At 36.0% G+C, this 24,053-nt stretch overlaps 1 protein-coding gene across 1 annotated transcript; it reads left to right on the top strand.

The window, feature by feature from the left end:
- The first annotated feature begins 1,383 nt into the window (after positions 1 to 1,383).
- Positions 1,384 to 22,051, top strand: LOC126975520 (clavesin-1-like). Its single transcript, XM_050823458.1, has 6 exons — positions 1,384 to 1,666; positions 9,000 to 9,141; positions 10,305 to 10,399; positions 16,944 to 17,085; positions 18,222 to 18,415; positions 21,178 to 22,051. The coding sequence occupies exons 2-6, from the start codon at positions 9,000 to 9,002 to the stop codon at positions 21,475 to 21,477; spliced, it is 873 nt and encodes a 290-aa protein (XP_050679415.1). The 5' UTR covers positions 1,384 to 1,666; the 3' UTR covers positions 21,478 to 22,051.
- The last annotated feature ends 2,002 nt before the right edge of the window (positions 22,052 to 24,053 follow it).

A 24,053-nucleotide genomic window follows, 5' to 3' on the forward strand; every position in this document is an offset into this window, starting at 1 on the left:
GTTCATAGTTTACTCACCGATGACTTTAAGTGATAAATTTTACCAAATACTGCGCGGAGTTTCGAACATACTGAGTTAACATGTGCATTCCATGAGAAATTTTTATCAACAATGAGCCCTAGATATTTATACGACCTTACCTGTTCCAACTGACTACATTGACATATTTGTGAGGAACTATGCAAGCAAGAGTAACTATGTCCTATTATTTTAATTTTAATATCTTTATATTGACTATATGGTGAGAATATAGGCATACATTTTGTCTTTTCCATATTAATAATAATTCCATTGTCATGTGCCCATTTATTAATATTATTAAAATCTTGTTGCATTATGGTTTGAATAAGATTTGGGTCTCTACTACTATACAATAAACATGTGTCATCAGGATATATATATGCTTTACAATTTTTTATAACTTTGCTCATACTGTTCACATGAATAATATATCCTATCGGACCAAATATGGAGCCAGTTGGAACACCATTTAATACTGTACCTGGATCACTCTCTGCTCCAAGGACATTTACTTTAAGTAGCCTGTTTTTGAAATAGTTTTGGAACCAGATTTTAATAGGCCCTCCTATACCGCATTCCGACTATGATTTTTTCTGTCATTTTTACTGTACTGTAATTAATTACCGACAATTATTTTTTCTGTAATTTTATTTATTGTGTTTAGGATTGCAATGGGTCTGTAATTTGTATAGTCTGTATGTAGTCCTTGTTTGTGAATTGGTCTAATTAATGACAGTTTTAACTCTTCTGGGTACATTCCTTTCTTAATGCTTAGATTGATAAAATGCGCTATAACCTGAGATATGTATTTTTTTTTTAATATTTAATATCCCGAACCCTTATACCATCCGAGCCTGGCGCCTTATTGCAATCTAATTGATCAATAATTTTCTCTACTCCAAACGCAGTCACTTTTTGGTATCTAAAACTAATGTTGGATTCCTTAATATATGTTTGCCTGTCTAAAAACTTGTGCTGACATTTATGTTTTATTTTATCAATTTCATTTGTGAAAGTATCACAGAATTTATTACATATAGTTTTGGGTGTTTCAGTTGTTTACTTGATTTCTCAATGAAATATGAAAATTGTAAATATGAAATGAAGGTTTTAAAATGAGTCACACATACTACGTACAAAGAAAATACCAATACGTACACGTTTTCAGTTAAAACACACAGCCTTATTGACGACACAACAGTCGCATAATCACAGTAGGTGTGAGTGGGACAGAATGATAAGCGTAGCCATTTAAGATTTTCTTCTCTATTGACTCGGGCTACATAAATATTAGTTCGTAGATTGAAAGGCCACTAATATTTGTGATAGTGGTCTGTACTCTATACCTATTCAGTTGGTGTACTCATTGTCTCCGACAGATGATAATGACTAACACAATACTTAAATGCTGACGATCGGAGTTCGCCATTCAAATCTCGACCGGCGCAGCGGCCGTACGACCGTGTCTCGATTAAAAGTTATGACCGATTTCAAACCTCCATTTAATTATTAATTTTTATTATATAATCTCTTTGGTTATGAAAACCTTATTTACTGTTTAGTCTGTGATGATTCTAGACTCTATGAGCTTGTGATAGTGAAACAAATAATTGGAGGGATTTTAAATGTTAACCTATTATTAGAGGTAAGTGAACTAAAAACCGGCATCAAATCGATAAAGTTTATTTATACTTAAACTGTCTACAATCAGAATAATCAATAAATAATACTAGTTAGTGTGTAATGTTTAAAACGTTTCTAAAGGTTTTTTAATCTAATTGTAAACTTAGGTACTTCAAAATAATATGTAGGTGCATTCATATATTAATAAGAAGTATTAATGCAGTATTGCAACGTATCAAAATTAAACTTCGTATAAATTGTTTATCGTGAATTTTTGATGCCTAATTTTGACGATTTACGATCGTATGATGATATTATAGTATTATATTAGCCAATGATATTATGGTATTATAGCGGTTGACCCAATGATATTAATCTTTTAATACTATAATATCATTGGGTTGACCTCGAATTATGAAACCATTTAACTGCCATGCAATAATAATGACAATGATGGGAATGAAATTGGCAAATAGTATAGTTTACTACAGATTACAATGTATTACCGTATATAGAGGGGTAGGTATATAATTATTCTTTACTTTTCCTACCACAAAAATAAACTTTAAAGATCTACAAAACATTACTAATATTGCTGCTAGGTAGAATTTTTTAATTAAAAAGGTGAAGTGGCCTTTATAAGTACTTAATTGAATTCTTTGATTTAAGTTATGTTTTACAGCTACTAACATAGAGTCCAATTATCAACGACGGATTGTATTGTTTTAAGTAGCACGAAATAATCGTCTCAAAATTTTTAAAGTTCACAAACCAATGTTGTTGCGGAGTTGAAGTGCTGGATAAATAAGTATCATCAAGTGTTATTAGAAGCCGCTAGAAGCTAAGTCATAAATTTAACTAATCAATAATGTACAAAGATTTATTATACAACGATATTCTTATCAACTTAGGACGCTATGTCACGTCAAAACAACGATACTATTTGTTATTATTATGTTTTGTTTAATGTGTCAACAGGCAAGCGTGTAGTTCACTTGATGGTAGGTGATCACCTCTGTAGTACATCATTTATAATGCGTTCGCAATTGGTTTTGATAAAACTAGCAGACCTAAAGCATTCTGCACTACTTGCCCCGTTGAGCTCCTGAATATTTGTGAGTTGTTATTCGTTGCACTGTAGGAATTTAAGTAGGAACAGATTTATTTACCGCCCACAGCACATTTGATTTGGTCAGTCCATGGCATGAGTGATCTAATCTGGACAACTAGACGTTTTATGTACTGGCTGCCCCTCTTCGCCACGTGTGCAACAAACGTGACACTGATGGTACGGCACGTTCCTTGATACCAACAGCGTAGAGTCTCAAGAAGTTTGAGCAAAATTCGAAACAATACTCGAAAAAGCCTTCTCCAGCTTTTTAATCTCAATCTCTCGCAGTATCCACGTTTCAGCATCCAAAAATCTGATGAGGATAAGCGTTCGTATGTGTCTGGTGTGTTCAGCTTTTGTAATGTTATATTTTGATCATTTGGATCCTCTGTAGTCCTTGTAATAGAAACCGTTCTACCAACAGAAATGTCAGCTTTCAAAGCAGTCAACGATTTCCTAAGATTAAAGTGGTCCAAAAACATAAATAGGATTGTAATGTTTGTAACACTAGCGAGAGGCTGCGATGTACGATTTAAGTGAACGGATGATTGGAACCTAAGTAAGGTCACATCAAATACAACCTTAACTGCGGCCGCGAACCGCTATAGGTACACAGTTCGATATTTACGTATGGGGTCTCTGACCCTACAAACTCTCAGCGTTACAATATCTATAATATTGTAAAGATGAAGAGTTTTTCGTTAGTTTATTTATTTGTATGTCAGTACAGGCTGTATCTAGCTTGGCTACTACTCTCAACTGGTCTAAAATATTGATTGAAATAAATAGGCGCTCTTGGGAGGCAATTTTTAAGAGGTTCGATCGAATTTAGCGACTAGTGGTCGAAATTTGATCTCACGCGCAGCAGTTTTTACTTTAATTTTTGCAAGGAAATCACAGCAGTTCTGTTTTCGTTAACACCGCAAATCCATTATAAACCTTGAAACCACAAAGAAAGCTTGCTATAGTCTAGCATATAACCTAGGCGTTGACTAATGCTGCGTAATATAATAGGGGTTAAAGTATGAAACTGCCGTTTTATTGTAATTGATACTTCGAATCGATAAAGAACCATCATAGTTTGAGATATTTGAGTGAAACTTTTTTCACTTGGCAATTGGCACCTATGTAGTTCTTCTTTAAAAAAATGTGCAATAATCGATTATTGTCTTTCAGTTGTTTTTTTTATTCAGCTTAGACAAGAAAGAAGGATACTGGATTTGAAGAACGAACTACGTAGAAGACCGCCTACACAGGTGAAGAACAATGAATTGAGAGAGATGGTGGAAGCCGATCTGGGCCAAACTATCCAGGAATTAGCGGCATAGTTTAACGTTACCTTAGCAACAATATTGGCTCATTGTCGTCAAATCAATGAAATACAAAAAAAATAAAAATGGGTGTTTCATGATTTGACTGATCTGCAGAAAGAAACGCGTGTTCAAACTTGTGTTGCCTTGTTGATTCGATACAAAAATTAAGGAATATTGGATCGAATTGTGACATGCGATGAAAAGTGGATTCTTTACGATAACCGTAAGCGAAAAATGCAATGGCTGGCCCCAGGTCAAACGCAGCAACAGTGTCCTAAAGAAAAGCTTGCCAATAAAACGGTAATGGTAACTTTTTGGTGGTCTCAGCATGGTGTTATTCATTATAGCTTTATCCGGTCTGGTCAAGCAATACCGGCAGATGTCTACTGTGCTGAACTCCGAACAATGATAACAAAACTAGTAGTGAAACAGCCCCGACTCATGAATCGATCTTCACCATTATTGCTCCGTGATAGCGTGGGACCTCATACAATTAGAAACCATTCCTCACTCTCCGTATTCGACAGATCTTGCTCCAACAGACTACCTACCATTTGTTTTCGTGATTTGGACAATTTCTACGTGATAAAAATTTTTCTTTTCAGGAGACAGTACAAAATGTTTTCACACAGTTTGTCGAATCTAGATGGTAATTATTTTGATTAAATAAATATATTAAGTTAAAAAAAAATCTCAATTTTTCAGTACAAATCGGCAATTTCATATTTTAACCTACGTTTTATATTACGTAGCAATTTTGTTATGCTATGAATTCAAGATGTGGTGGGAGTTTCTTATCAGTTCTTCTCCCCTTCACGAACTGATCATCAAACATCAGTTCGTGAACATCACTTGGTAAACCAAGTGTTGTTGCAATATGTTATGTTATTGTCACTCACTATGAGAAATAAATATATATCTATTTATACCACCTTTTATTCTACAAATAAGAAGTGAAGTGTGACCGCGTGGATCAATTGGTTTTCCATAAATCTTCGAGTTTTCTAGATTCAGTTGAATTCTCATATACAAGGCTTCAAGGCTATAAGCAATTCTAAAATATTATTGCAGTTGGTAGTTATGTGAAATAAACGATATGTACTAATGAGAGTTTAATAGCGCCTGCGCATGTCGTACTCGTTTAACGTAATTGCTGTTTACTTTCTCAACAAGTCGTAGTAACTATCGCAAACTAAAAGCTGACCTGGTTTTCTCTGAGTTATATTTATAAAAAAATAGCACACTATAAAAAAATTACCAATAAGCTAAAATTAGCACTAAGTACATGTAACTGAAAGACTGGCAGCATTTCCGCGCTGGATAGATGGCTTGCTTCGTTGGCCGAAATAGCTGCCAGCTTCGGACTTCCAGTAGCTCTATTGAGACGAGTACATATTACACATGATAGTACTTTCTATATATTCTATATATTATTTCTAGATAGATCTACTGCCCTCGCCACAGTCTAAGGATGAAGATCGACTGAGTTTACTTAGACTTTACTGACGTAAGACTCAGCTGAGTTCAATCTTAGTGCAACCTTTGATTTGGTATTTATTTTTAATATTTTATTTGACAGCTGAGATTACGCTGAGCTTAAGTTAAGACAATGGAAAGGTCAAGTTAACTTATTTTGTATGAGAAACGGAACACGTTTTAAGATATGTGACAACAAAATTTTACAAAGTCGTACATAATAATGACAGGTAACAAACACCTCACTAACACCTCACTACACTGATGCGACGGAAATTTTAAAACTTTTAACAACAGCAGCTGTTCTGATGACGCATGGAATTGTTGATTTCCTTTTTGTTCGGCTCATAGTCTTAGTTTTTCCTAAGTCTTCGTTATGGTGGACTTAAGCGTAACTTTAGCTCGCACTCAAAGTGATGTTTATAAATACAGACTTCGACTTAACTCTCTAGATTAGTCTGAGCAAACTCTAAGTACGCTTTATAGATCTCAGCCTCAGCATATTACGTCTCGACCGCAACCGACATAAAGATCTCAGACTCTCGGAGGCGAACATACTTGTGTTTGTAGCATTTGCTGTGTACTCGACAGTCCATCCAGCAGCCAAGTTACAAATTCGTAAGTTTTTTTGACTTTAGTACTTGGAGACCCCCAGATCGTAGGACATCTTCCCTACTAGAGTTGGTTCACCCAGGCTTAAGAGAGACGCGTGTAGGGATGTCATCAACAAAGTTAAATAAAAAAATTTATCGAAATTTTGAATCCACTTTTTTATTCTTATATATTATCTTCGCTTACATCAAATCCATAGGACGTAGACTTCTGTGACTTTTGAGTACCTTTTTATAGACGTTTTACATAATTATTTTGCTTTTACCTCAAGTTTTGCAAATAAAAGGATATTTATAGAACCATGAATGTACGTGACGCTTATGATTTTACATATTGATAAAGTTGATAAATCTGAGATAACACTCGTCACTTTAAGACATACCAATTGAAGGCTAATTAACTTCACTAACCACGGCAAATCTACTGCTTGACTACTGCAAACGGGAAGTGAGTAAAATTTTACTTGCAAGATTTGATAACAGACAGACAACGGGACAGGTGAAACTTAATAAAAATGCTTGTCATAATAATAAAAATTAAAAAAACGTGATAAAAAAAATAAAGAAATTAAAAAAAATCTAGACGTAGCCCAGGCTCGAATCTGGGGCCTTCTGCACAAAAAGCATACGTGATAACCGCTGTTCCACGGCAACTGTAATGACCGTGGCGAAATATCTATATAGATCTAGTAAGTACGTGTTAGGTTATTTTCGTTACGGAATTTCTGGATTCGGTCTCCACGCTCAAGGCCCGCGATAGAAGCTATGCAATAGCTTAAAAACCAACGTAGAACTCGCAAAGCTAGTCGCCAAAGATATAAATTACAAAGATCAGTCAAGAAATAAATATTTCATAAACACATTACAGAAAAACAAAATAAAATTATTTATGTTATGTTTTATTTTGACTTTAATTTCTTTAATCAATCAACAAGGCCCGCCCCATACTTGCTTCTATGTATTTTTAAATCGAAATCTTACAGAAGTCGAATCTATTTGAGTGTTCCTCACCTCAACCAATAAAAGGATATTCATCAGATCATTTCATCTGAAATTATAGTTTATTGTATATTACATGTTTATTGTATATTATATACTACAGAACGCTTTTAGATACATTAACAATCCACAACTTAATACAAGTAATTACAAATAAGTATCAAAATGTAAAAGTTGGTCTACAAAGAAAACTAGAAGCAGCGACGCGTTGGATTAATTTTATACTATATTATAAACTATTATAGTTTTTTATTAATATTAAAGAGTAAGTTGAACTAAAAAATAATGTGTAGTCTTGACATAAATTGTTCATACAGCACTCGCTATTTAAGTATTTTTAACATGTTAAAAGTTTAAAATAAAATACAGTTTCTCCATGTTTGTTACGCTGAGTAGAGATCTCTGTGTATCTTGTACCGCATAAATCATGGGAGTAATTCAGAGGAATTGTTAACTCTCAAAGGCCGGCAATGTAAGACAATCATACGGAACCATCGCTGTACAAGGGGCAACACACTTGACAACAATAACATTTGGCTGGTGATCGTGCTGTCTTTCAATGTTCAAAACATGACGCTGCAATAACCACAACAGTCGCCTCCACATATTAAAAGTAAAGGGATTCTTACTTTCTTTGGCATTCGTTTAACTTTCACCGCTTAACAAATGATAGCCGGTGAAAAAAGCTTTACCGTTCTTTGTGAAAGGTAAATATTAAAATCTGGGCCCAAATATGGTGGCTAGACGTAGTTTGATAATTTTTAATGAATACAGTTTGGTAATAGATTTCGTTTTGGCGTTGATCGAAAATAAACTGTAACGAGTACGGGTGTTGGGTAAGCTTCTATTTAATCCTCTGTTAACAAAAGTTGAGAATCTGTAAAATATTTACTTATTAAGAAATACACAACATTCATTCATTTAACATTCATTAATATTAAAGCAGTACTGTGAGCTCAAATGTTTGGAATATCTCTATATTATAATAATAATACATGAGGTAACATAACAGGGATGGTGGTTCCAGTGTATGGTCCATATTATAAAGTCTGCCGAATCCAAAATGTCTTCTTTTGTTGGTATCGGTTTGGTGTAACTACAAAAGATATTGATGTACACTAATTGAAGTTTCGTACGCTTTTTACGATGGATAGCGCATTATTGAACATATTGTAAACCAGAAACGAGTTCGTGTATAGTGGCACCGTTACATTATAAGCCCAATGTAATATTGTATAAGATTCGAAATGTTTATGGAAGTAACAGCTAACATATAAAACAGGTCTCGCCTAGTTTAGATACTAGTGACGATGAAACCATTATGTAAAACTCGTTTAAATGACTAATACGTTCTATGGCTATAGTTATTGTGTCAAATAAATAAATAATATACACACTTTATAACAATAATAATATAATATTTTTATAAATAAAAAAGCGGCCAAGTGCGAGTCGGACTCGCCCATGACGGAAGCAGCAAGTAACATAATATACGAGTAGTTATACAGAAAGGTTAATGATTTTAAATTATTTAAATGGAAAAGGCAAAAAATCGTTGCTCAAAGCTCTAGCCTATATACCAACATACTCGTAATAGCAGACTTATTACCAACGAACTGTGCGTGACGATAAATCGGTCTCAGTAGAGCTTGGCACGGCTGTTTTCCAGAACTGGCTCCGGAGTATACTTGTAATACGGGACTTAAAAATGCACAAGATTGTATCGAAGAGCAAATTTAATATAATTATTATTTATGTTTGTTTATTCGTATGTTAAGTATGCCGTACCCTTTATACTTTCTATAGCTACTTTTAAAAGTTGCTTGTCAATTTATTTATTAACAGATGCCGTTCATCGACATAGCCTTTGCAGCAGAAATCAGCCGGTACGAGGACGCAGAGTTTGAGGATGTGGCTCGAAGGAACTGTGGGGAGGATCCGGAGACCAGACACAAGGACATCCAACACCTGCGGGAGATGATCAAAGGTAAGAACAAATTGTGAATGTGTATTAATTCCTTATTTGTCGGACACAAAACTATGAGCTGTTGTTATGACAGACAGACTTCTGTGAGACATCAACAGCATGTCGCTTCTGTTGGACAGTGAGCAGATGGGTCGCCGGCCTTTAAAGTGAAAGGATGCTCAAATAAAATATCATTTAGTGATTCGATTAGGCCAAAAAAAAGAAAGTTATGAATGTTAAAGTAGATCGATTTTACCATTTACCACCACATCGGCAAAGTAGAGCTTTAATAAGAAGAAGTGACAAGCTATTAATTGCCACTCTTTTAAATACTCATTTAAGGTATTTTACAAAATATTAGAAAGCCTTACTAGAGTTGGTTAAATAAATGAATCTAACAAAGATCAAAAGAGCTATGAGCAGACATAGCGGGTACATCACAAACTGTAAATATCTTACTTAAATATAAGTACAAACGTAAACCCATTCGGGTTTTACCGTGTACTGCAATCGTCGAGCATTATTAACAATTACGAAAAAAGTAAAAATTACTTCACACACACACACTCGCCTGTTTCCTGTCGGGGTATTCAGAGACAACAGACCGCCACACGCTTCTATCCTTACAAACCACACGCGCTTCCTCTACATTAATCACTCTTTCAATACATGCTCGCTGGTGGTTCCGGGTGCTTCGCACCTTTCCTTTTTTAAAACGTCTCTCCCGAGGTATCCCGCACCTAACATGCCCACACATTCTTGCCTTTTATATTTAATAAGTCATTCTCTGTTCACTCATTCGCTCCACGTGTCCTTGTCACAACATCTTTCAAACCACAGCGCACTCGTATTACCACATTCGTGATTCTATCAATCATTCTCACCCCACACATACAACATAAAATTACGTCAATAAATATTAATTATTATAATATTACAAACATATATTATTAATAAATAATTATGTGAACATTATTTAATAATTATGTGTACCAAAAGTTGAACTCAATATTACCAACAAAAACAGAGCTCGCTCCATAGATACATATGTACACTATGTACTAGTCTATCCAAGCAGCGGTCGTTCACGAGCCACACGTGAACCAGCCATCGCCTGGCGCGCCATATCACATGAGTAGTGAGAGTAGTGAATAGCACTGAACAGTGAGTGTGTGTCATTACAGAGAGAGGCGAGTGTAACCCCAGACGACTGGACGACGCCTACCTGCTGCGCTTCCTCAGGTGTCGGAGGTTCATCCCGGCGCTAGCCCACAAATTGGTAAACACTCCGAACTCAGTTGACTTTCAATGCCGAAAAATTAGACCCTCACAAGATGGACCGACGATCTGGTAAAGATCGCCGGAGTACGTTGGATGAGGGCAGCGCAGTACCGATGGTCATGGAGATCTTTGGGGGAGGCCTTTGTCCTTTGGTATGGCCGAAAACTTACTCTACTTAAAACTGTTTTCACTAAAGTCATACAAGGAGCACTAAAAATGTATATACGATTCAAATCACATGTTATAACTATAAAATCGTAATTGACCTCAGACTATTCAGTTTAAACATAAACGTTCTGTTAATATTAATTTAAATAACATATTTTTTGTTTCCAAAAGACAGAAAAGAAAATTACATCGTGTGGTTGTATTAATTTTTTTCAGCCTTCAATTACCTATCATTAATTATTAATTTATTTAATGATTGGATACAACTCGTACGTCCTGGTCACCGGCCCTCGGTTTATTCTACAGACAAGTTTTATTGATTTTAAGAGAAGACTACTCTTAAAATTAATAAAACTTGTCTTTAGATGTAACCATTAATCGAGTCTGTGAGCCCAATTACCAATTTTTTTTATGGAAAAGGAGGACAAACGAGCGTACGGGTCACCTGGTGTTAAGTAATCACCACCGCACACATTCTCTTACAACAACAGAGGAATCACAAGAGCGTTGCCGGCCTTAAAGAAAGGTGTACTTACGCACTTTTTTTAAGGTACCCATGTCGTATTGTCCCAGAAATACTGCACAAGGAAGCTCATTCCACAGCTTTGTAGTAAGTGGAAGAAAGCTCCCTGAAAACGGTACTGAGGAGGACCACACATCCAGATGGTGGCGATGATATCCTAACTTGTGGCGTATCGTGCGAAGGTGGAATTCGGCGGCAGGAATCAGGTGAAACAGCTCTTCGAAACGTTCCCCGTGAAGACCAAATGAAGCGACGTCTCTACGCAACGCCAGGGAATCGAATCGTTCACAGAACACTGGGTCGCCGACAATTCGAGTTGCTCTATTTGCTTATTTCTGTTACGATATTCAAATATAATATTATCATTGTCAAATTCAAATTAACTTTATTATATTAGGCTTTAACTAAACGCTTTTGAATCGTCACTATAAATATTTCTTTTAAATAACTAAATCTACCATATGTTCTTATAAAGTTGAGCTTGTGAGAAGAACATCTCTTTTCAATGAAACAGAGTATTTTACAATGACTGTAATATACATAACAAATTAGTTTATAAAGTGCTGCGTCCAATTATATATGAGTCATATTTAATTATTTATTTATTTATTCTTAATGATACATCAACAGTACACACACATAACAATGACATAACACCTTAGGAAATTACATTACTGATGCGAGTACCAATAACAGATGTAGGTACATAACATTCACTTTTACTGCTGTGACAATTATTAACTAACTATTAACAAATTACTAATATAATATAAAATTAAATTTAATAACAATTTAAAGTTGATTGTAGACTTTAAGTTGCATCAGTTCAATCATTATATATAAAAAAAGATAAAGATAAGAAATAAATACCAAGTGGTTCTTATTTATTGTAATGTTTATTGTTTATTGTTTGAATAATATAAATTATTTCTATAATAAATTGTATAAATATATGTATATTATCGTCATTGGATGCATCAACCTTTACAGATTCAATTAATTGTTTGTGTAAGGATGCTTCGTGAACATGATGGTCGTGATTACTGTCACTATTAGTAATCGCATCCAACAAATACAATAACAAACAACAAATACATAACAAGCACCAGTTCACGAGTTGAAGGATGGACCAGCCATCGTTCCCCTCACACAAATTGACCACAATTTACGGAGCGAAATGCTATGTGGTCAAATTCATTTAAACAATACGCACTTTTAAAACTTACAATATTAATGTAAATTACACTTCCAACTCATTTTTGTTCTACAAACATTAACCATACCTACAGGCTATATCTGGTGTAGTTCCCACATGCTGATTCATGCCAATGACCGGTGCAGACCTTGAAAGCCTTTCTAAATCGAGCTCCTATAACATTGACCCAGCTGCTATATACAATAACGATTATTATTGCAATATGACCAATATAACTCAGGCGTCTAATAAATAATTAAATATGAGTTTTTTATGGAAGAGAAGATTAAATGAGGGTACAGTGGTAAATGGTGGTAAGAGATTTGTAATTCAATACCAGATTCTTGGGTAATTGTGGGAATAATTAAAGCTATGTTGTATATGCTACAACATAAATCATTAATATTCATCTATGTCATATCTAGATCATAAAACCTACTCAGGTCGGAGATAAAACAGTTCCCGAACTATTTTAGTATCGAGGTTACTATAATAATATTGAAGCTAACACATCTATATATAGTTCACGGTATCGTTTGTCTGTACATTAACATATTGTATGTCGTGTACATACAATATGTTAGAAATTGATGGCGTAAGAATAAAACTTTAAAGAAGCAAAAATTATGAAAGTATTGAAGAATAACATTTTATTTTTATAAAAATTATAACAATCAGTCAGTATTCAATGTTAACATTAAACTTAATAAAAAAGTTTTTAATACAAGTGTAGGTATAGTGAAAACAATTAAAATTAATACTTACAAGCCACCTTAAAATTGCAAAAATAAAAACATTGACATAACAAAATATAGAAAGTTTATAAATAGATAGACCTCTTTATAACAAACATTTATTATAGAAAAAAAATATTGAAGTAGGCGTTATCTAATGTTTTGTAGTTATCTTGAGTGTTAATTCCGCCAATATTTGTCTTCAAATAAATCGACACGTGTTTAGCCTATACACGAGGCATCCTCAGGAGATGTTGACTCGCCAAACTGAGAGACGAGACTATCTCGTTTTATTAACACTCAAGAAAACTCAAAACAGTTGGATATTCATTATACATTAATTATCATTCATATGAATATAATATAAATTATATTAAGAATCACACACATACAATACCTACATATATTATTCAGGTATGATTTTATTTTTTTGTTCCCATTAATATAAAACGTGTGTTAATGATTCATAAATATTGTAATAACCACTTCGAATTATTTAAGAAACAGAAACCAAAGTTGTTATTCATGCCGGTGTACGCGCGTAGCTTAAAGAACACGGACGAGTAAAAAAAGAAGGACTCCGCGCCGTGATATCAGCAAGTGAAGCACCTTTTTGCTAGTGTGTGTGCGGTTACGGGGGATACCATTTATACAACATTTTCTCCCTTAAAGAAAAATATATGGCCACAAATACTTTTATAATATCGTTTTTACACTTTTTCACAACGCACGACGGCATTAATAAAATATTTTATTGCGACGCAAACTGTTCTGTCAGACGATGGCAAATCTCATAATGGCGGCCGATCGGCTTATATTAGTGTGCGTGGGGCTATGTATTTACTCGTTTACCGGCTTGCTTTGGTGCTTCACTGTTAAGTGACACGTAGTCCTTTTTTTACTCGTCCATGGTAAAAACCAACTTAATGTTGTTATTTTTAGATGTTGGAGTGGACAGGCACGCTAATAATTAACATAAGTAAGTTTTCCCATACGCGCTTATTAAAGTATAAGTTCATCACGTAGGAGAAATCGCCGGCAGAGCCTGTTACAAATAAGATCTTTCTACTTTATAAAATAATGCGTTCTCTAGTTACATACTAATTCTTGCTACGTCTTCTCATCACCCTTTACGAAGTAGCGGTAAATTCAATAAGACACATTTTTTTTTACATTCATAAATGTCATTTCTGTGACATACATGAATAAAGTGTTTTTGAATTTGAATTTGAATGAATAGCGTGGTTCTCGAGGAAGGTTGTAGTATTCGTTAAGTTTTTGTGTACATTAACGATATTTGTTGGAGGTGTAGAAAAAAAATAAGCCAGTCTATCTCTTAATGATAACAAACTATATTTTAATACTTTAAAAATTGAAAAATAGTTATAAAGCGGTAATGTAAATTAAGTTGTTTTCACAAATACGATATCAATCTTTATTATTTTATTACTACATAATATTATGAAATTATTCAGAAAAACGATTTTGTTTCAGTTTTACCTCATTAAATTTGATTACACGTTTTCGCTGGCTTTAGACTAAATTATTCCTGAATACTTAAATCATTTTTTTGGGGAGTTTACTCCTTAAGAATCGATTTTCATATAAGGCGCCTGGTATGAGAAAAATATGGAGAGTAAAACCTACTCATCAAATGGCATAGTAACGTTTTTGGTGAGTATCATTTCTCGCGCACCTTTCACTTTATTGTATTTTGAAGCTTTATAATTATTATTGAAATTGATTTATTATTATACTTTCATAAAGTTAAGTGAAAATTCTGTAAATTATGGAAGAAAGTGGTGCAAATAATAGTGCCGGAAAATCTAATAAGCACGTGGGTACTAAGTAAGTTACAATTCATACATTAATATGACATGTATTGTATATAATATATAAACATGTGTGCTTTGTATTTATTAAATATTGAATTATCAATATAGTTCATACAAATTTATATGAGCTATGCACTTAATTAAATGTTTAATTTAATATGGAGAGTATATATAGCGCATTTCACGCCAAATAGACAATTTTTAACCTAACCTATTATTTTATTTTTTTAATATCTACATGTATAATTTTTTTAAACTGTTTATGTAGTTTCAGTAATGATAATTAATGATTCGATAATATAATTATATTGATGTAAGATCTACTTAAATGTAAAATACTTGATATCTATCTAATTCACCGAATAGTCGTAAAAAATGTAAATAAAAAAAATATATTTTCTTTAAGAATTTTCATGATGTGTTTTTTTACCCTTACATGTGATGTCGATCTTTTTTAATTAATACGCTATTATTAGCTTCTGCTGTATGTCTGTTTGTAACCGATTCCATTGGACTTGATTTTATTTAGTACGTGTTCAAAGAGTCGTCGGAGCTGTCACCCACACTTTTTTCTTTTTAGTGGCTGAACAGCGTCCGTCGGGTCACCTAGTAATATTTAAATCACATTCGTACCCCTTAACTATTAAACAAGCAATATTTGTATGAGCCGAGAAATCACGATATTGATGAAATTCAATGTTCTTGGTGGTATTTTGAGGATGAAAGGGGATCTAGCCGGGTATCATCTCTGTTTATCATCGGGCTCTGTCACCCAAGTGAAAATAATACCACAGAGTAGGGATGGATACTTACGATATAATACAAATCATACAAATAGCTTTCGTTGACATAAAGTGATATAAGGAATTTTCAGTTCGCTAAACAATTATACTTATGAGCTTGTTATGAAGTAACAAAAAGAATCACATGCGGGGTTGGAACCTGCGCTCCCTCTCACGAACCTTAAGATTATATATTGTTATAAAATATTCTTAGGAGTGGGATGTTGGGTCCTAACGGACACAACCGAATTAGGCCGGCAGGCCCGGAGAAATACCACTCCCCCACTCGAAACCGGCGTGAAATCGCGGCTATGCCACTGTGTTTCGTCCGGTGAGTGGGGTATCCGGAGGCCTACATCCACCCCCCTCCCAAACATAAATGACAGCACGGACTAAAAATAGCCTACTCCAGGATGGTACAAGACTATGCAGTCCTGGAGAATCCGTCCCTAGGCTCCTCCACACTCGCTGTGGATTTTTGCAACATCAGGGGGCTTTGCTCAAATTTAAATGCCATCCACTTTCACCTGGAGATGGCGAAGCCGGCCCTGCTCTTTTTAACCGAGACACAGATCTGTTTTTTCGCTGGGTGATCCAGATGCCGCAGCTGACGCTCCTGCTAATGTGGTACTGCAAGGTATGGAACTCCTCATTACTTCCTCCTCTGTGCCTATCGGTGGCAGGTCCCAACCATCCGCTCCTGCAAAATGGCCTCTCGCTGAAAGCAGGAGTGCTATGACGCTTGGGTCAATTGTGTTATCTAAGGATGTGAATTTCAGCGAACTTAAAAAATACTACAATCATGCCTCCAGGTCCTTCAAAAGAGCTATTGCTGATGCGAAGTCGAATCACATTGGCAGAATTGGCGAGAGACTTGCACGCCTTCCCTGGGGAATTCGTGCGTTCTGGTCGCTCGCCAAGGCTCTCCAAGGAAACTTCTGCCAGCCAGCCATTCCGCCAATGCACAGGGACGATGACTCGCTGGCCCATGACGTGAAAAAGAAAGCTGATTGAAGCGGAGCCCAGGAGGGGCTCCCTCTTCGCGTCCAACTCGACTCTGGATGATCAAGGTGCACCGCGGTGCGAGTCATACATGAAAATCCGGCATGGCGCCGAGCTTTAGGCGCTTCTCACCTATGTCCACATTCACAAATCGAGCGGGCCCGATGGCATTCCCCCGATAGTGCTGCGGACATGTGGTCCGAAACTGAAAATATAATCAAAAGTTCATAAGAAATGAACAAGTAATAATAAAGTTACTCGTTTACTTTTCTTTCTCAATCATCACGTCTCTACCTTGTACAGATGGTGCGATACGAAGACTTCCGTCGCCAGAACTCGTTCTTATACGAGTGCAGCGCGTTCGGCCTGGAGAGCGTCAGACACGTGTACGCAGGCACGTTGCCCGACAACCCTCTCAACGGTCGCATCACTCTGATGAGGTTCGGTGAGTCCCTACTCTTAGCCCATTCTGAACACCTAATGCTGATTTTGTCTAAAATCAACCAAACCAACGGTGGTCTTTAAGACCTTCAAGTCTACTCACAGGACGTGGGATGGGGTGTGGATCATCCTAGATCACGTCGTGTGTAGGCAAATCGTAATCATTATTATTATTACTACCCCTAAATCAAAAATTGGTTAAAAGCGTCTCTACTCACGGACCTAATATCAGTGGCTATATCGGCAATTTGATGGTGGGGATGAAATCGGGATGTACTACTCTACATACGCCCTTTTTACACATTACACACGGCATTTAAAGTAGACCTGGGTGGAGGTGATTGATGAAACGCCATGAATTGAGTTACATGACCGTGATGAGACATTTAGAACAAGCTGATTAAAAATGTGTTTAAGAATGGATATTGAATGTTTATATTTATTAATACTAAAACAGAAAACGTTAATGCCGAATATTGATATTGTTTTTGTTCCAAACAAACGTCAGCTCCTTGTAAGGATCAATAGTTTTCGTTCAGGCCTCTCGCTCCGTCTCCTTCGCCATATTATCTCCATACAAATTAAAAACAAAATCACTAAAATCCTGTTGCCACTACCGCTACGATCATACGAACACTGCGGTTCGCGCAAAATCGTCACCTCGCCTGAACCAATTATTGAGTTAGGGGTAGTAATAATAATAATTATTAAGATTTGTCTACACACGAGGTGATCTAGGATGGTCCCCACAGCGTCCCTGATATTGCTTCTGATTTTAGGACCGTGAGTAGATGCCTTAAGACAATTTATTTAGCGTCAAATTATCGAAGCTTAGAACATTGATCAGTTATCTGAAGTTGTCATATAAATCATGCCGAGTGTGTTACACTCTGTCCATTCGTTTATGTTTGTCTGGTTTACAGTTCAAGAAAGTATCTACGGTATTAGTGACGCCCTCACACGCTACCGATTCGATTTGAAATAATAATCGATTTTATATAAGAAGAACTTTCTCTCAATTATACATCGAAATATTTTTACTTTGTCAGATCACACTCAGTACGGCCTAGCCTGCTTTACTTTGTCCTCCAACAAATTTTCAAGTTTAAATTATTAAATAATTACTAAACATTTGTTCAGGCCGCTGGGAATCCGAGCTGGTGCCTATCGAGGACGTGGTGCGCTGCGCTCTGCTGATGGACGAGGTGGCAGCCATGCAGCCCCGGCTGCAGGTCCTGGGCGTCACCATCGTGGTGGACCTGGAGGGACTGGGCGTGCGACACGTCCGGCATCTGACGCGGACCGTGGCCTCGCAGATCGTGGCGCTCATGGGGGTGAGCACATTGATACAATAATATATGTGGTACAAACGTTTATATTTTAGTTATTTCTGTTTAGATTATAACCCTTATAATCTAATCTTTAGCCTCACGCCTGATGCATTCATCTTCCGAATGGATGGTAGATTCTAGATTTTAATAAATAAATGTAAAATTTTATTTTTGAATGAACGTTCCATTGCCCTCGCAACACCAGGAAAATAAATAATGATAAGAACTGACAAATTAGCAACAAAGATAAATAAATATTCCTTCGATTGTCGTTTAAATAAGTCTCCATATATTATTATCGTACCCAAAGCGTTAAAATACATTCTCTTTGTTTTTGTTTCATAGCTTTTAATTATTATAATACTAGCGGATGTTTGGTCGGCGTCGTAATCAACAAACTTAATTAATCTTGTTTATTAACCAATTGGGAAGTCGAATGCAACATTGCACCACCACTAAAAACCGTATCCAAATCTCTTCAGCCGTTACTGAGCAGACATATAAGCAAACAGACACTCATACAAAAATAATTTTTATACGCTTTATATTAGCTTCACTTGTATGTTTGTATGTTTGTAACTGACTCCTTTAGACGCGATCTAAAGTGGGTACTTACTTTAAACGGCCAGATTTCATTCAAACTTTGTAGATTTATCGAGGACCGATGACAATACACTAATTTGATAAGATTATTCCTATTATTCAATTTACAATTATATGATTATGATTTTTTCCAATTTATATAATTTTTAAATAAAAAAAAATCACTAATAAGCGCCATCTAAGTAATTTATTGTAAACTACAAAGGACCCGCCCGACATGTCAAGACAGTTCCACAAAATCATAGTATCTAATTCGTTTAGAAGCGAATAGATGGCGATGAATTTGTATTTCACGCCATCAGCAGCATTTTAATAAACTCTTAAGGCAATTATGAAATGATATCACGGAACGTACGCGTATACAAATGTTTCTGTAATGTTGAAGTAATGTTTAATTTACAGAAAGATGGCGCTGTTTAATTAATCTGTTTCCATTATAAAGTATTAATGCGTTAATTATTATAAGAGCTAGTTCGGTGATCTCCGGCTAGCTGAATTAAGTGGTCTTTCAATATAACTAAAATATTTTTATTCGCAGATATTAAAATCCCTTCATTCAACTAAAAAATTTAACTAAAAAATGTAAAATAAATAATATTTCTAAAAACTAAAAAACACGCTTTATATAAAATTCGGGGTGTAGAAGAATTATTACTTTAATAATATTTTAAAAAGCGCCCCACGCTTATTTTTTATAATGAAATATATATATTTTTTACACTATTTTCAATTTAAATTATTTTCTATTTTTTAGTTGAATTTTATATAAAGCGTGTTTAATAGTGTTTTAACTATTATTTATTTAAAAGAAATTTTTAGCCTCGGTAACAGTATGTGCGAAATGAGAACCTTCATTAGTTAATTTACCGTATTTATTATATTTATAATGTTGAGAACACTTTAGCGCGACTGTAACATGTTGATACTTTGAAACTATGTCAGAATGTGAAAGTTGTCAGATTCCGTCAAGGTATGAGCCATAATATAATAATCATAATGTAATAATAAGTTACATTCTATGACACGACGGTTCTGTTTCCGCACAAAGTCCACATATAAAATATATTACAAATATTTGGGCCTAATATTTTATTTACAGACACAGCTCGACTGCCACTTTATTATAATGTATTTATTACACATAACTCTAGTAAATATAATTTCTATACCCACTCACTATCTAATGGTGTTGTCATACAGGTGTTCCTTTAAAATCAACGGGTTTAATTCCTAAATATTAATTATAACACTAGAAATAAGGGATTGCTTGTAACTAATTCTAGTAGGCTTCATAAGATACATAATAGCTTTAAGGGTAATTGTATACTTCTACAATAAAGTCCCAGCCACTGTTCAGGCATTATCTATAAATAAATTTAGATGTTTTATAAAAAAATGGCTCTGTCGTAAATCCTATTACTCCACTGCTGAATATCTAAATGATCGGACAGCCTGGGACTAGATTGAGATTATTTTATAGCGATAGAAATGACTGTACAATATTGTATATTTTTATTGAAAAGAGCGCAAACAAAAGAATGCTGGGAGAGTTTCTTGCGCCGCTTCTTCACTCTCAGAGCGCCATTTGTTTCCGAAGCGGTAGTCGTATCTAGTAGTATAAGAAATGACATCAAAAATAATTCTGAAGGAATCAATTTTGAGAAAATAAGTGAATTTTTATTTTTGAAAATTATATTTATAAAAATAAATATTCGTCGCAAACCAATCCAAGCCGCCTTTTAGGAAGGGGTACGCGCTTTATTTAAGGTACCCATGTCATATAAGAATGTTAAAACGGCACGAGGAAGCTTATTCCACACCTATGTTTTAGAAGAAAGTTCCTCGAACTTTGATGAACGACTCACAGAGGGTGGGATGATTCATTGTTTGTGGCGTGTCCTGCGAAGGTGGAATTCGGCGGCAGGAATCAGGTCAAGCAACTCTTCGCAACACTCCCCGTGATAAATACGTAATGAAGTCAATGTCAAATAAACTTTATTTAATTAGGCTTAAACTTTTAAATCGTGCTATAAATACTTCTTATAAATTACTGAATCTACCATATTATGTTCGTATAAAGTTGAGCTCGTGAGAAAAACGTACAAGAAACTCAATGTAATAGTTATAATGCTGTAAATAAATATATTTTTTATATTTCGCAGGTATCGTTCCCAATCAACATTCACGCGGTACACGTAGTGCGGTACAACTGGTTCCTCAGCACGTTCTTCAATCTGTTCCAGCAGTTCATCCCGGAGGCTGCCTGGAAGCGACTCCACTTCCACGGCTACGACATGGCGTCTCTCCACAAACACATCAAACCAGAACATCTCCCGCCAGAGTACGGCGGCAGCTGCCAGCACGTCATAAGTATCGAGGAGTGGATTCGCAAAATTAATAAGTACAAAGACGAGTTTATGGTGAAAGAGCTCAGAGCGCTCGGGTTTAAGGTTGAAGATTAATGTATCCTGTAGTTTATACTCTCCTGGTGTAAATGGCTACAATGTGACGTCACCGTACACCACTGTTCGAGATCACAAAATTATTGACTTTATTTAATTTATAGTGTTATAATATATTGTGACTTATTATGACATTCAAACTACTCAAGAAACCGCTAATTTAGAAATGTTGAGCTCAGGAAGTAAGTCTTAGTTTTATTCAAATCTGTACTACATATTATCAAATACATATCAATATTGTTCAAAAAGTCTAGATTAATAAATACCTTTTGGAAAAGAATTAATTCTCACGAATAATACATACCAAAATATGAATGAATCTCTGCAATGATGGTAATATTAATATATTTAAGTCAGTGCGTGTTCCGCGTGTACCGTATTACCTCAGTCAGGTTATTTCAACGAATCAGTCTAGAGAGTGAAACTTAACTTGCAAATAACAAGTAATAAGTAGACCTCGAAAATATTAAAACTATAAATTGTTTATTTTATTCTAGCGTAAGTAGTTTTTGTGTTATTATTATAATTAATAGTTATGATGATTTGGTACAAATTAAAAACGTACATTAATGAACATACTCGTAGTTGATTTGTCAACCCTAGCTTTAAAACTTCCGTGTGATATTGACTATTATCCCCCTTATTCATAATAGTCTGCTAACTTAAAGCATTGCTTATTCTCACTCTGTCTTCTTCTATTGACCTAAGTCAGAATGAGAAAAAACACTCCTAAGCGGCTGTTTAAAGTTAGCGGACCATAAAAAAGTGTAACTGCCTTATTCGTAATAAAACGCTTTTCGAAGATATAAAGCTATATAAGTTAAAACGTGTTTTAAGCCTATCGAACAAGTTTGTCGGTTGTCAATCTATGACGGAAATCCAACAACTTTGAGCGGGAAGCTATTTAACACATTATTTAACGAACAGCTGATCGATGTTGGCCATGTTTTTTGCGTTCGAGTGCTTAAAATAGGTTTATAGAAGGGTCCTAGCTACTAAAAGTCACGTCAGTTTTATCGAAGAGGTAATGAGCGTTATAGCTCTAATATGCGATTATGAATATCATTTTTTAACAAGCGTATATTAGCGATGTTTTAAATCTTCGGTAGGTCATTATGAATAAGACAGTAAGTATTTACCACAAGATCGTTATAATAAAGACCATTCTGTTATTGTAGTACCTATTAACTATGACGCAACGTCGTATGAATTAAAATAAATGATTATATTAGGTATTATAACTTACTTACATACTTACCCACACCATTCTACTGACATCAAACACGACTCACTTTACTATTAAGCTCACGTTCTATCTGTGTCATTATTATAATAACCGCGAACTAAATTAATTACAAGTTTACAACTACCCTTTTTGCCCTGTACTTTCTCCGGGGCGTAAAAAGAATAGGGGAGTCCCAGGCCCATGGGTGTCGTAAGAGGCGACTAAGGGCTTTTTAGAAGTGGGAGAGTCACGCTGCCGTCTTATGACGTCAGCACAATCGGGCCAGACTCATCCGGGTTAATTACCACACTCGCACAGAATACCGGCGTGAAGTAGCGGCCTAGTGCCGCTATGTTTCGCATAGGTTAGTGTCGAGGACCGGAGGCCATCCCTTCCCCCCCCCCCCACACAAATTATGAGAGCGGTCCGTAAAAAGATATTACCCCAGGAGGGTACCAGCTCTACCAGAGCCGGAGAATCCCTCCCCGAGCACTCTTGCTCGGGCCGCCCTTCGTATTCTGGGGTGGGCACAGAACCGCGCATGACCGAGGTCAAACGAGGCAGTAACACCACGGCACCCCGCTCCACGCTCAACGTGGACTTTTGCAATATCAGGGGAATTCACTCCAATTTAATCGCCGTCCACCACCACCTTGAGACGGCGCAGCCGGCCTTGTGTTTCCTTACGGAGACGCAGATATCTCGACCTAGCGATACGTCATATTTAACGTACCCCGGGTACAAAATTGAGCACAACTTTTTGCCTCATGCCGGGGTATGTGTGTACGTTAGGGAGGATATCTGCTGTCGCCGTCTCGGCAATTTTGAGGGTAGGGACCTGTCTACTCTCTGGCTCCGCGTAGATTTAGACGACCGCGTCCGTATCTATGCCCATATGTCTACAGGTCCCATAGTGGTAACGCAGAAACCGATCATCTCATGGGCTGCGTCCAAGCTGCAATTGACGTCGTGCTTGCACAGATCCCCTCCGCTGAAATCGTGGTCTTGGGTGATTTCAACGGGCACAATGCCGAATGGCTTGGATCACGTACCACAGACTACGCAGGGCGATCTGTGCATAATTTTGCATTGGCGTATGGTCTGTCCCAATTGGTTGAGTCGCCAACGCGGCTCCCGGATGTGGATAGCCACATGCCGTCCTTATTAGATCTTCTGCTGACTACACATCCCGATGGTTACCAGGTCTTTGTCGACGCCCCTCTTGGAACGTCCGACCATTGCCTGGTCAGGAGTGTAGTGCCTATCCGACGCCAACGTCGCAGACCACCAGCGACCCGCCGCGTTTGGCACTACAAGTCAGCAGATTGGGATAGGATGCGTTCCTTTTTTG

Source organism: Leptidea sinapis, chromosome 36 (genome assembly GCF_905404315.1).
Source record: "Leptidea sinapis chromosome 36, ilLepSina1.1, whole genome shotgun sequence".
Taxonomy (NCBI): domain Eukaryota; kingdom Metazoa; phylum Arthropoda; class Insecta; order Lepidoptera; family Pieridae; genus Leptidea; species Leptidea sinapis.

Coding starts and splice junctions, on each gene's coding strand:
- LOC126975520 (XM_050823458.1), top strand. CDS start 9,000: ATGCCGTTCATCGACATAGCCTTTGCAGCAGAAATCAGCCGGTACGAG. Junction 9,142..10,304: donor CCTGCGGGAGATGATCAAAG/GTAAGAACAAAT, acceptor GTGTCATTACAG/AGAGAGGCGAGTGTAACCCC. Junction 18,416..21,177: donor AGATCGTGGCGCTCATGGGG/GTGAGCACATTG, acceptor TATATTTCGCAG/GTATCGTTCCCAATCAACAT.